The 12,175-nt window shown below is 58.7% G+C and overlaps 1 protein-coding gene across 1 annotated transcript in view; it reads right to left on the bottom strand.

Annotated features, from left to right (window-relative positions):
• Window positions 1–12,175, bottom strand: part of NRXN2 (neurexin 2) — a 223,678-nt gene that overhangs the window by 189,503 nt on the left and 22,000 nt on the right. Inside the window, exons 3-4 of the mRNA XM_044448354.1 lie at window positions 4,284–4,318; window positions 1,038–1,127 (exon numbers count right to left, since the gene is read on the bottom strand). Of these exons, the coding sequence (XP_044304289.1) occupies window positions 1,038–1,127; window positions 4,284–4,318 (125 nt within the window). The remainder of the gene's footprint in view (window positions 1–1,037; window positions 1,128–4,283; window positions 4,319–12,175) is intronic.

The following is a 12,175-nucleotide window of genomic DNA, read 5'->3' as shown; positions in this document are numbered from 1 at the left end:
GATGGAATTTGTCGCTTCCCAGGTCTGATCGTGGAATAACGATCCTTTCTCTGGGAAGCTAAAGGCTCCGGCATCGTGGAACCAGCTCTCAGGGAAGGAACGGCCCCTCACCTCACCTGGTGAGGCGGACGCGAGGGCATCCCCATCAAACAGGGAGTCTGGCACTGCGTTCTCTCTCCCCCCGCTGCTGTTAGACTCAGCGCTGGTCCTGGAATATTTTTCAGCCTGGCCTAGAAGCCCGGCTGTTTCCTCTGAGCCCGTTTGCAATTCTCTCTGGGCTCAGCATGGGTTGGGGTCCGGGGTTGGTTGACGGAGAAAGAACCGGAGGGAGGGAGAGATGGGTTTCCACCCCGGACTTGGGTGCAGCCCCCAGCCAAAGTTCATAATTTCTGGGCTTGCACTGTAGTTTGTTGACCTCTCGATATAAAGTTAGCACCGGGACAGAAAACCGAGGAGGCACAGACAGGCCCTGGGCCACAGACGTCCTTGCCATGGTAAGAGGTACTCAATTATAGAAATTTTGTCTAAATTTACACCTGCGCTTATGCAAATCGGTCTTCTTTTGTCCACTCGTGGGTGATACAGAAGGGCCACCCCAAGTGACAACCTCCAAGTATTTTTTACAAATATTCATACTTGATCTACGTTGTTTTTGATTTGCTGTTTTGGAGTGTTGTGTCTCCTACATAACTTGCTCCTTGTATCTTTTTAAAAGTATTTCGTTCTTTTCCGAATGTCATGATTTTGCAGTCACGGTGTAAATGGCTTTGGGTGGAGAATATGCGCTTGATCACCGCAGGAAGGCCCCTGTCCGTGCTGGCATTCTCTTAAATGTCCAGAATCCTTCTTCCCTGGGAGAAATCTGGATTATGCCCCAGACCTTGAGTGCCTGACGCATCTGATCGCTTCCTGGCTGGGGATGATGGGACTTGTGGTCCGACATGGCTGGGTGAGGCTGGAAGTGCACAACGTTTTCTGCCTAAGCATGCATTGGGGTGCAGCTCTGATCCCTTGAAATTTGGGGATGCCCCACCTACCCAGGCATGGGGGGTGTCGCTGAGTGGCTCATGGACCCAGGCGCAGCGATTTTCGGGGTCCCCAGGAGGATTTCTTAGAGCACTGCTTGCCTGTGGAGGGGGCCAATGCAAGGGGGCTCTTTTCCGCCAAAATTTATTGCCAAATGTGGACCGAAGGCCTACAAGGGGGTCATCAGGCTGAAGCGAAGCAGGTCTGGGCCAGGTCAGGGCTCGGAGGGGAGACTGCGTGCAGCCCACCTGGTCTCCCCCAGGGGAAGAAAAGGTGGGTAGTGATGCAGCTAATTAAATCTTCCCTAAATGTTGGGGGGGGAATTATGGGGGAGACCAAAACTGCCATGGGAAGGGTAAATCCCCCTTCCCTATATATTGCAAACCCCTTCAAATCAACCTCTCCCCCTGCCCCCCACATCACCACCATGTGGCAGGGTAGCTAAGGAAAAAATATTTCCTATAAAAGGCCAAGACCTTTTTATTTAAACAATATTTTAGCAACTTGTAATATTATCTATTGGTTTTAATTCTACAGGCAGGGTGAATCTAGATTTTATGTATACTATTTTTATGTTTATTTATTGTATGGAAGCCGTCCCAAGGCTTATGCGAATAGGACGGCATATAAAAACTCCAAATAAATAAATAAATAAATAAATTTCCGTCGGTGCGGTTGGAAGATTTGTTCTACATTGAGTTGTCATCCAGGAGGGGGGTGCAGTTTGGGAGGAAAGGGTTAATTCTGCTTTCCCTGTGCACTGCCCCCTCACCCCAAATCCCCCCCCCCCATGTGGCAGGGAAACAAAAACAGCCACTGGTGCAAAGGGAGCTTTTACTAGTGGCGATTTTCGCCGGTGAATTTATTGGCTGGCCTTGCTGACCGAGGCATCAGAGGCAGCTGCTCGGATCAAGGGCACCTCGGCCAAAGCGCACTGTGGGCTCTTCCTGCCATCTGGATGCCCCCACAATGCCTTGGGGCGGCACCTCCTCAGGGCATTGTGGGAAATGCACGCCATGGCCGCGTGGCGTCCCAAGCCGGGGAGCGGCGTTGGAGAGGGCTCCCGAGCAGCCCGGCGGGGGTCCCCGGGACTCCGGCAGCGGCCTCCGGACGCTGCATGCCCTGCCTGGCTCGGGCGCGGATTGCGAGGAAGCAGCTGCGAAGCGGGATGGCCGAGGGGGGTTAAGCTCTGCGGCGCTTTCCAGCACCCCGGACAGGTCCCCCTCGTCCAAACCAAGCGCTGTCGTCTCCGGAGCTTGCCAAGGCCTCCTGAAGCTTGGCCAGTCTAACCCAGCTGCCGGCTTGGGTCCTCCCTTTTCCCGGAGCTGCCGGCTCCTACGGTGTGGAGACGGCAAGCAGGGCCGCCGTTCAGGCCAAGGAGCTCTCAAAACTCCTGGCCGGGAAAGTCGGGGAGGAGCTGAGGGTGACTGACTGGACGAGGCCTCCTTCCCCACCTCTTCTGGGCCAGAGGGAGACGGAGGTGTGAGGAGCGGAACGCAGGCCGGTGCCCCTTCCAGGATTCCTGCTTGATGGCTTTGGTGTGAGGATGGGCTATGTGCTGATGCCGTGCCAAAGGGGAAGGGGGCAGCTCTTCGTTTTGCCAAAATTAGTGGCTGATCTCACGGCTAACATTTCGAAATGCGAGCTCAAGCCAACTCTGTGCCTTCCTGGTGCGGGCGGCCATTTGTGGATCGCCCCCCAGAGGACAAAAGATGGCGCTATTTCGCATGCCATGGGCACATACCGATTGCTATGCATAGATGCAGATTTGTGAATAATTATTATAATTTAAATAGAAATACATCTTGGCAGGTGGCTGGGGAAACTGTGCTTGCCCATTCCGCTGGCCGTTCAGACACGAGTCTTTGGGGTTCTTTACTGTTGACCTGGGTTTAGGCAGGACACCCTTCCCGTGAAGAAGGGCCTCCCAGCAACCCCTTTGAAGAGGATGCTGCCCACAAAAGAGGACACCTGGCCACCCTCATTCTGGCTCCAGTCCCTGTGAATATAAAGAAGTGAGTGACGGGAAGAGACTGCAGAATTGGGAGCTTGCCAGCTTCTGGCTGCTCAGAGCTCAGCGCCCAGCCCTCTTGTGGACCAGCCAGTCGGCGGGGGGGGGGGGGTGTTACACACCTGCGTGCATGCTCGCACACCTGTGCCCTGGTGCTCTTCTCTCACACACAAAGAGCTCTGAGCACGACTGATGGGCATGACTCCATAGGACTCAGCCAGCAGGACAGGCGGCCACGCCGGCTCCCAGCATCTTCCGCGGGTGCGGCTCACAGCAGTGCCAGAGGCGCGTCCGGCGGGCAGCTGCGGGGAGATCAGTGTGGCTCTCCAGGGCTCCGCAGGCCGCTCCTGCGGCCCGCGTGCCGTGGGTTGCGCACATACAGAGCCTCCGTGCCGGCTGGCTCCTACGGGGGGTGGAGCGCCCAATCACCCCTCCCTGATGCAAAAGGCAGGCTTCCCCCTCCCCAGGCCGCCATGGGACACTTCTCTGTGTAGGCCCATGGAGGGGGGCACAGAGAGGGCAGCCCCCCTGTCGGCAAAATGGGGGGTACTGCAACCCTGACATATCTCTGAGTTACTTAAACGGGGGGAAATAGACAGTGACCCAACCGGGGCCACCGTGCACCCACTGGGAATCTGCCAACTTTGGGGGAGCCGGGGGGGGGGGCTCAGCTGGCTGATCCATGGGGGGGAGGGCAGCTGCAGCAGGGGCTTCTCTGCATCGCATCCTGGCCGGCCTGCGTCGGCCACTGGCCCCCTTCCTGTCCTCCGTGCCAGCCGGGTCCCCTGGCCCCCGGAGGCAGCCCAAGAAGCCCCCGAAAGCCATCGACAGAGGACCGGCACAGAACAGTTCATAATCATACCATCAGCATAAATCACACAGTTCAACGCAGCTCTGCAGCGCCGCGAAATGAAACACAGTTTTTGTTGGCTTTGTCTCCAAAACATGCCTTTTTTTTTTCGTCTTTCTTTCTAATGAACGTTCACATACAAAACAGGAAAAATAAATATATAACTCAGCTGCAAATACGAGTGATCTAGGCGATGCCAGAAACCAACGTGGAATGAGAGTGCTCGAGCGGATGGGAGGAGAAAACCAGAGCATGGACACGAGATGGAAACGCAGCAGCGAGGGAGGAAGCGGGGGAGCGAGAGAGAGAGAGAGAGAGAGACAGAGAGATGGAAAACGGCAGGAGGGGCAGGAGAACGGGAGAAATTAAAGTTGTTCGTTGAAAGAAACTTAGAACCATACCTTGGCTGTTTAACGTCAGGTGAGCTGGACCTTGAAGGGGAAGGAAAGAAAAAAAGAAAGAAAGAAAAGACACGAGTCATATAAACGCACGGAAAAAAGGAGGGTTCCCCCTCTTTGCCACAATTTAAAAGCGGTTTTTAACTTGTGACAGACATCCAGACCCCCAGGAGATAGAGAGAGGGGAAGGCGGTTGAGGGTCGGATGCCGAAACAAACAGAAAGGAGAGGAGAAAAAACTTAAAATCCCGGACAGAGCCAGACAGAACCAAAGTAATAACAAGAGGGGGAAAGAAAAATTAAAAGTTTGGTTTCTTTTGGGATTTAAAAAAAAAAGCATTTAGGGCGAATGACCTGCTCGTCCAGTGAGAGAAAATGCTTTTTTTTTTCTGGTTAAAAACAATAAAAATGGGAAAGAAGTACCAGACAGACCAAGCAGCCTTGAGGGGAGGGTTGTGTTGAGTTTGTGGCCAGCGTGAGCGGAAACAGCTCCAGGAAGGAAAATTGTTAGTGGTGCGAACGGCGACCCCAAAACCCAAGCGCCTTGCCCAGTGGAATGCGATTGCTGGGGGGGTGGGGGGAGGAGAATAACCAAGCCCATCAATCTCGACCCAGATGTCCCCCGCCCCCGAACACACACACACCACCACCGCCAAGGAAACAGTCTCACTCGCTACCTTGGGAAGGTAACGGATTTGGGGAAGGTGGGACTGTGCTACCTGCCCGTCCCACGGGAGGGGGTCTCGGAGGATCCGTCAGGGCGGAACGTCCCAGAGGGGGCGTTCTGCAGGATGGAGGCACGGGGGGGAACGTGGACGCGCCGGATCGGTGCCCGCCGCTTCTGGCCCCCCTCGCAGGGACAGCGCCACGGGCGTGACGAAGACCCAAGGAGAAAGGTCAGCACGGCTGGGAAATGTACGGGGCCGTGCGCTTCAGCCGACCAAGCGCGTTTCCCCCGCTGCAAAGTGCACAAGCGTTTCTACTCCTCCCCACAACTGGATGGCGTCCCTTCCTGATGCGTTGGGTGAGCGACCACCCGCTTTGCCAACCCCGGACAAACGAGACGGACTCTGAGTGTATGCAGAGTGGGCATAGTTAAACACATTTAAACCATCACGATTACTGATACAACACAAAGCCCGCTTTTGCATTTGCCGCTGTCAGAACATTTGGGGTGGGGCTGGCTACGGGGGCCCGGGCATACACCCCAAGGTCTGCCCAGAGCGACATCGGCTCTTCCCTTCCTCGGGGGTGGGGGGCATCTTAGGTCCTTCTGACTGGAGATTCCTCAGCTGTACCAACTGGTGGCCAGTCTCCGGGCTTCCGGGCGGATGCCAGAGGCTGAACGCCGGATGTCCAAATGCAGTGCCTTTCCCCGGCCACACAGCCACGGCCCCTTCCCAGAAAGCAAAGGAAGCGGCAGACTTGGTGAATCCCAGTCAGGACCCGGTTGAAGGGGAACACGGAAGCCTGGCGCGTCCCCCCCGCCTCTCCAGCTCAGCGTGGCCTGCAGCCACTGGCCGTGGTTCTTGTGGCGCTTGGGTGGAACCTTCCTTGCCCTGCCTGTAGATGCCCAAAACCGGAACTGGGGCTTGTGACCGGCAAAGCCAGGCTCTGCCACCGGCTCCAGCAACAGTCGCGTCGCGAAGGGAAAGGGCCGCGCTCGCCATCGATGGAGAGCTTCTGGGAACGGGGCCGCCAGACCCAGAGGGCAGAGCGGGGGGGGGGGCTGTGCCGGGGCCAGCACCCCCAGCGGGCTGGAGATAGCCGGTCTGCAGCTGCCGGCACGGGGCTGGGGCAGACAAGCTCGGGGCGAACCTTGAGGGGCAACCCTGAGGCGGCGTCGGGAGGGAAGGGCGAGCCAAGCAGAGGAAAGGGGAGCCAGCCCAGGTTTTGGGGGTCCCTTGCTGGGTCAGACCTTCCTCCGGGTGCCCCCTCCCTCAGGAGTCTCCTTCCCCCGGCCATGTCACAAGCTGCTCTTCCTCCTCCGCCTCCTCCTGGCTGTGCAAGGCAAAAGCTGGGAGCGAACGCGAGGCGGCACCTGCTGGCCCTCCCCTCCACCGCCAAGGACCCCCTCGCAGACCACCCAAGGGCCTGCGCTGCGGGCGCCAGAGGGCAGAGGCCCCGGAAACCCCCTCAAGGGCTCTGCCTGCAGTTCCCCAGGAGGCGTTCTGGGAGAGAGGCACGCAGGAGGGAGGAGGGGCGCGCCGCCTGGGGTCTCCTTAGCCTCTGCTCCCCTGCAGCTGTGGCGGCATGCCGGGGCTGCAACCACGCAGGCCTGGCACGGGGCGCCACACGGAGCCGGAGCCGGCGCCACCGCGATGCCTCCCGTGCCACCTCCCCCTCGCCACACCTCCCCACCTCAGCTTCCGCGCTCCGCCCCGCTGTTTCCAGAACGCAGCCAACTTCACGCAGGGGAGGGCTTCGCCCGCCCTCCCACAACGCCCGTTGCCCATTCCGATACCCATCAGTCCGCCAAGGGCCAAGGCAGCTGCGCTCAGTGCTGCAGCGAAGTCATTTTAAGCCCTGGCCGGAACCGCCTCGTTGGGCGGGGAGGCCAGTTGGTGCTCGAAAGCCCGCCTGCGACTTCCCTTGCAAAGCAGCAGCCGAGATGAGATTCCTCTGCGCACCTCCTGCCACTCTGGGCTTTACCCGAGATGCCTTTCATGTGCGAACGCTCGCAAGCCTTGATCAGAGAAAGCCTCCGCCGACGCACCCGCGCCGCATTTTATATACGCTTAGATCACCAGGCCCTCCCAAATACAGGAGCCAAACGAGCGCGGCTGCGTCACCGGCGCCCTCTCCACCTGCCACGCCGGCCTGACGGCCGGCCCAAGACCTCGTGCCCCTGCGCAAAGACGAGGCGACGCCTCTTCCGGCCCAGAGCAGAAAGCCACCGCGACACTCGCTCGGCAGCACCGGTTGGATCGCCTCCTCTGTGACCCTGGGAGGAAGCCGGCCTCTTCGGGGGACGGAGGACAGGTCGCAAGGTGCACACAACATGGTGCCCTAAGACCGCCAGGCCACTGGGGTGCTGCCGCTGCTGCCCCCAAGCCTGTCGCCTGGCTCAGCCTCATGGGAGGGCCGGCCCTCTGGGGCCCAGCGCCACCCGCCCCTTCGGCGGCATCCTCCCCATTCCACACTCCCAGTGGACCAACTGGGAGGAGTCGCATAAGGGGGTGAAAGCCCAACGGGCTTCCTCGACCCAGCCCCACGGAGTCCGTTCCGCCCGTTCCAGACAGGAGGCAGCCTACCCGATCGATCTCGTGCCGCCAGCACACAGACTGCTGTTTTTCAAGGGAGGCGCACGCTGCATCGTTTTTTAAAAATGTGCAAAATTCGGGCCTCTGCAAATGTGAGCACATTATACCTGCAAACTGCCGAGCAGTTCTAAAAAAAGGCTAAACACTGCAATGTTCTCCCAAGTTGTGCCCAATTTGTGCGGAGCTTTGCCATGTGGGCAAATCCACGCCACGGTGCCGGAGAGACGCCACCCTCGGCTCCACATTGGCACAAACGCTTGCAGCAAACTCGCAGAAGCCGGAAAAACCCAGGCTGCACGGCTCACTTTGGGCCACCGGGCCTGAGGTGTGTCCAAGGCCCGTCGAGCTCCAACGGGGCGTCTTTTCCAACGCACATGCCCCGTCTTCCACTGCCAAACAAAGAGATGGAGGCAGGGATGCCGAATCGCGTCTGCACGACACAGGCAGGGGCACGCTGGCTCCGGCCTGGGTGCCGTCCAGGCTGATGGGGAGCACAGCGCCTCTGTGGGGTGTGGGGTGTGGGGGGCGCTGCCCGGCGGGGAAGGGGCACACGCCCAGCCCGTGCCGGAGAAGGCCCGGGAAGGCAGGGCGAGGCCGAGGGCCCGGCCCGGCCCAGCCGTCCGCCTCCTGCCCAGAGCCGGAGCCACGCGGAGAAGGGAAGGGGGGCTGGGCACATTAAGATGCTGCTCTTTCCTCCCGTTGCCATGGAGACCACTCCAATGATCCCTCAGGCATGACGGAGGCAGCCATATTGTTCTGACTGCTGCAGCCCCCCCATCCCATGAATGAACCAGGAGCGTCTCCGGGCGGCTGGCGGGGGCCGTCCTTGCAGCAGGACCCACTGCGGGGGGGGGGGCTCTCCGGCACAACAGTGGGGGGTCGGGGGATGCGGCACTTCCCCCTCCCTTCTCTGCCACGTGCACCTCCGTCTCATGAGCCCCCACCTGAGGCACAGACCCTTCCCTTCCCTCCCCCACGTGCCTTCACCCCTCCTTCGGTGTGGCATGCCCTGGAAGCGCACGGCCTCCTCCTGGCCCCGATCCGACCGCAGGGAAGACAGGAGGAGGCGGCCGTGAAGGGGGCGGCCCCACTGCCCCCCCTCAGCCCGCCAAGCGGAGGAAGGGAGGAAGCGGGACACGCTCCCTGCCGCCCCGCCGTTGAGCTGAGGGACCAGGGGCCGTGCCGCGCCACACGCGTGTCCGCAGCGCAGCGGTCGCAGGCCACTGTGGCGCACAGGACCGCGTGCCCGGGAGAATGCGCACGTGCCAACAGGCCTCGCATGCAGGCCCCCCGGGCGCGCATCTCCACCCGCCTCGTGCCTGCATGCGCCCTTCCGGCCACGCCCCCACCATGCGCGGCCACGCACGGCGCAAGCCCCGCCACTCGCGTCTGTTAGCCCCACCGCTGCACACACGCACTGCTCTGTGCCAGCGCTGCTCTTCGCGCACATCCGTAAGGGCGCGCGGAGGGGCCAGATGTGGGGCGGGTGGGCAGGATGCAGGAGGGGCCCACTGGACCCTTGGCAGCTGCCAGTCCGTGCTGCCCGCTGGCGCCAGGCCTGAACGGCAAGGGATCTGAGAAGCCGCAAACAGAGGAGCCTCTGCAACCCCAGAGAAAGGCTGCCAGACCGTGCCGGCAACACTGAAGCGGATGGACCTTCCCCACTATATACAGAGATCTGATGGGTTTCTGAGTGCTGCTTGACCCCACCGAACCGCGGAGGGGAAGGGCTTTTCCGTCAACGTGCAAGTTTTACTCCATCGATATGGAAGTTTCAGCCCCTCAATATATGGAAGTTTTGACTTTGTCCGTATGGAGGTTTTATTCCATCAATAAGGAGGCATAATTCCCTCAGAATGGAGGTTTTTTCCATTAATGGGAGGTTTTCTATGTTTCTTGCTTTATTCTCACTGTGATGGTTTGTGCTGGGATGGGATTCTGTGATGGTTTGTGCTGTGGCAAATGCGTTAAGCTCTCTTATGCTTGATCCCTGGGGCTGGGTATAAAGCCGATTTCCAGGCATTTCAACCCCTCTTGTAACGCTACCCTCTTTTCTTCCTGCTTCTGCATGACAGGAATGGTCATATCTATACTATTTATTCCGTTCTAAGCCAGTACCAGCACCGGAGCACGGGCAGACAGCCCCTCCTGCCAGCCTGTGCCACATTTTAGAAATAGGAACCTGCCATTAATTACAAGCAAGTGCCTTGAAGCAAAATCACTAATAAATTCCCATTCCCCAAAGCCAGAATTCCTGACCGAGCTCGGGCTGGCGTGGAAGATGGGAACAGCTCCCTCGGCTCTCTTCTTCGGGTCAGCAAACGCATCCGGAAGATGCAAGGGCAGGCCTCTGCGAATCTCCACGCATTCGCACATGAGTCGTGCCAGGGCTGGGGAACCCGCAGGGCTGAAGGCGCTCCGTCCAAAGCTCCCCAGATCCCGAGCCTTCCCAGTCTGGGAGCTGCTTTCCCAAAGCGAGCCCTGCCAAGCCACCTGCGCCACACACACGGAGGTTCACACTGCCAGCGCTGTGGAAGCGGAGAAGGAACACAGCTTGGCCGGACACACGTCGCCGCGATAACACGAGCACGGCCTAGCTTGTCCGAGAGCGCTGCTTTAATGACAAGGCCTTTCATCAGGACGCGGGGCTGCCCAGGTGATTAATCGCCAGCCTGACACGGGACACATGTAAATCACGTCCTGGGGCTTTTTCGGGAGCACCAGCCCATTGGCGGCATCGGCTGCTATCTGCATATCGCACGGCCATTTGCTCAGGGACAAGCGCCCTCTTTGCATGCTACGCGGCCGCTGAGCCGTGGTTAATGGCGTGGATGCTGGAGCGTGTGCCGGGCGGTGCGACAGGGGACGCCCTGCCATCAAAACAAGGCCCACCTCCCTCTGATGCTGGGAAAACCACCCCTTTTCCTTCCCGAATCGCAAAGCCCGACACTGGATTACGGTCCCAAAGCCACGCGTGCAAATGGGAAAGGAGGGAGGTGGGAGGGGTTTGTGTCGATTCGGCTTGGACCGGGATCTCTTGCCCAAATGCCAGCTGGGCATCGCATGCGTTAAAAATGTGCACATCAGAAACACGGGGTGTTGGAAAGGATGCGCAATGGGAAGAAATGTGCGTTTCCAGGCATTTGTCGGGGGCAAAGGGCAGGCCTCGGTGCTCACCTTTTAAAAACACACATCCAAATGGATACTTTCCTCTCTGAATGCTAATAATGTTTAAAAGCCAGCCGCGCGTAATTGGGAATGGAAATGAGGCGAGAAGCTCGACAAGAGCGAGCATTGCTGATCGTGGTGTTCCTCAAACACAACGCTGCACCTCTCCTGGCCAGTGCATTGTGCCATCCCGTAATAGCCAGGGGCTAAATTTAGCTGCACAGAGGTTCTCAGAGCACCTTCCAGGGGTGGTGGGGGGGCAAAGGCAATGGAAGCAATGGGAGGGGGCAGAAAGACCAACCATCACCCCATTTTGCAGCTTTAAGCTCTCAGTGTTGGCCACTGAGCCTCGGGGGATGCTGGTCAACTTTGTGAAAGTGGCAGGGTGGGGAAGTACAAAGGGGAAGGCTGCTCTGGCTACTAGTCCTCATGATTATACGCTACCTCTAAGTCTGTCCACGCATGCATGCCAGTTGCTGGGAGACATGGAAGGCCAAGCACCCGCGTGTCCTGCTTGTTCACAGCAGATACGGTGAAGGCCGAGCCACCATCATTTGAGCTTTGGGGAGCTCTCCGTGGCGCTGAAAGAGGACCACCAACGTGGATAGCTTGTGCCAAGCTCAAAACAAAAGCTGCAATGGAGGAGGCACCCCACTAGGGGTGACCAGAGGCTCCTGGGTTTCCAGAGGCATCGGTTTGGCCACTGCAGACTGGAAGAATCTACAGTGGCCATACAGATACTTCTTATGTTAGCCTCTCATCCGCTTCAGCTGCTTCTGAGGACACGGTCTGCTTGCTTAGCACAGAGGGGAGGTTTGAGCATCCTGAGGAAATCCAGGTTGGCCGTCCCGGCATCTTCCCGTAAAGGATGCCAAAGCTGTAGGAGGGGAACGTGGGGATTTGAGAATGGAGGAGAAATACAACAAGAGTTGGCAAACCAGGAAGGACCGGCTGTGCGGATGAAGGGGTGCGGCCCGGCGTGTGAATCCCGGAAACGCATTTTGAAAGGTGGCGATGGTTCCCCCATGGCGAACGTGCGTCTGTGCGCCTTTGCCCATACGTGCTCTGCCTGAAATGTGCGCATTTTAACCATAGACGCGTGCTGCCAGACACTCTTCGTTGTAAATCGCACCGCAAGCTCAGAAATGCATGAACCTGGGCTGCAGAGCCTGAGTTCAGAGCGGAACGTGCAAAAAATTTCTCGCACATTCCTGCCTGAGACTTCTGGGGGGCAAGCTTCGACATAGCTGCTCTTGCGCAAAGGAACCACGGACACTGGTTACTGTCCGGAGACACCCCTGCCAAACAGCAGATCTGGGGTGCCGTGAAAAGGAAACGGAGAGGGAGGGAGACAGAGCCAACCTTTGGATGCTGCGGACTGAGGGTTCCCGTGAGCAAGCGCCATCTGAGCGGAATACCCAGCCAGCTGTCCCGCCCAAATTGCCTCCACTCATAACATT

Source organism: Varanus komodoensis, unplaced genomic scaffold (assembly GCF_004798865.1).
Source record: "Varanus komodoensis strain SLA01 unplaced genomic scaffold, ASM479886v1 scaffold55, whole genome shotgun sequence".
Lineage (NCBI taxonomy): Eukaryota > Metazoa > Chordata > Lepidosauria > Squamata > Varanidae > Varanus > Varanus komodoensis.
The sequence above is the reverse complement of the archived record's forward strand: the minus strand, read 5'-3'. Positions and strand labels throughout refer to the sequence as shown.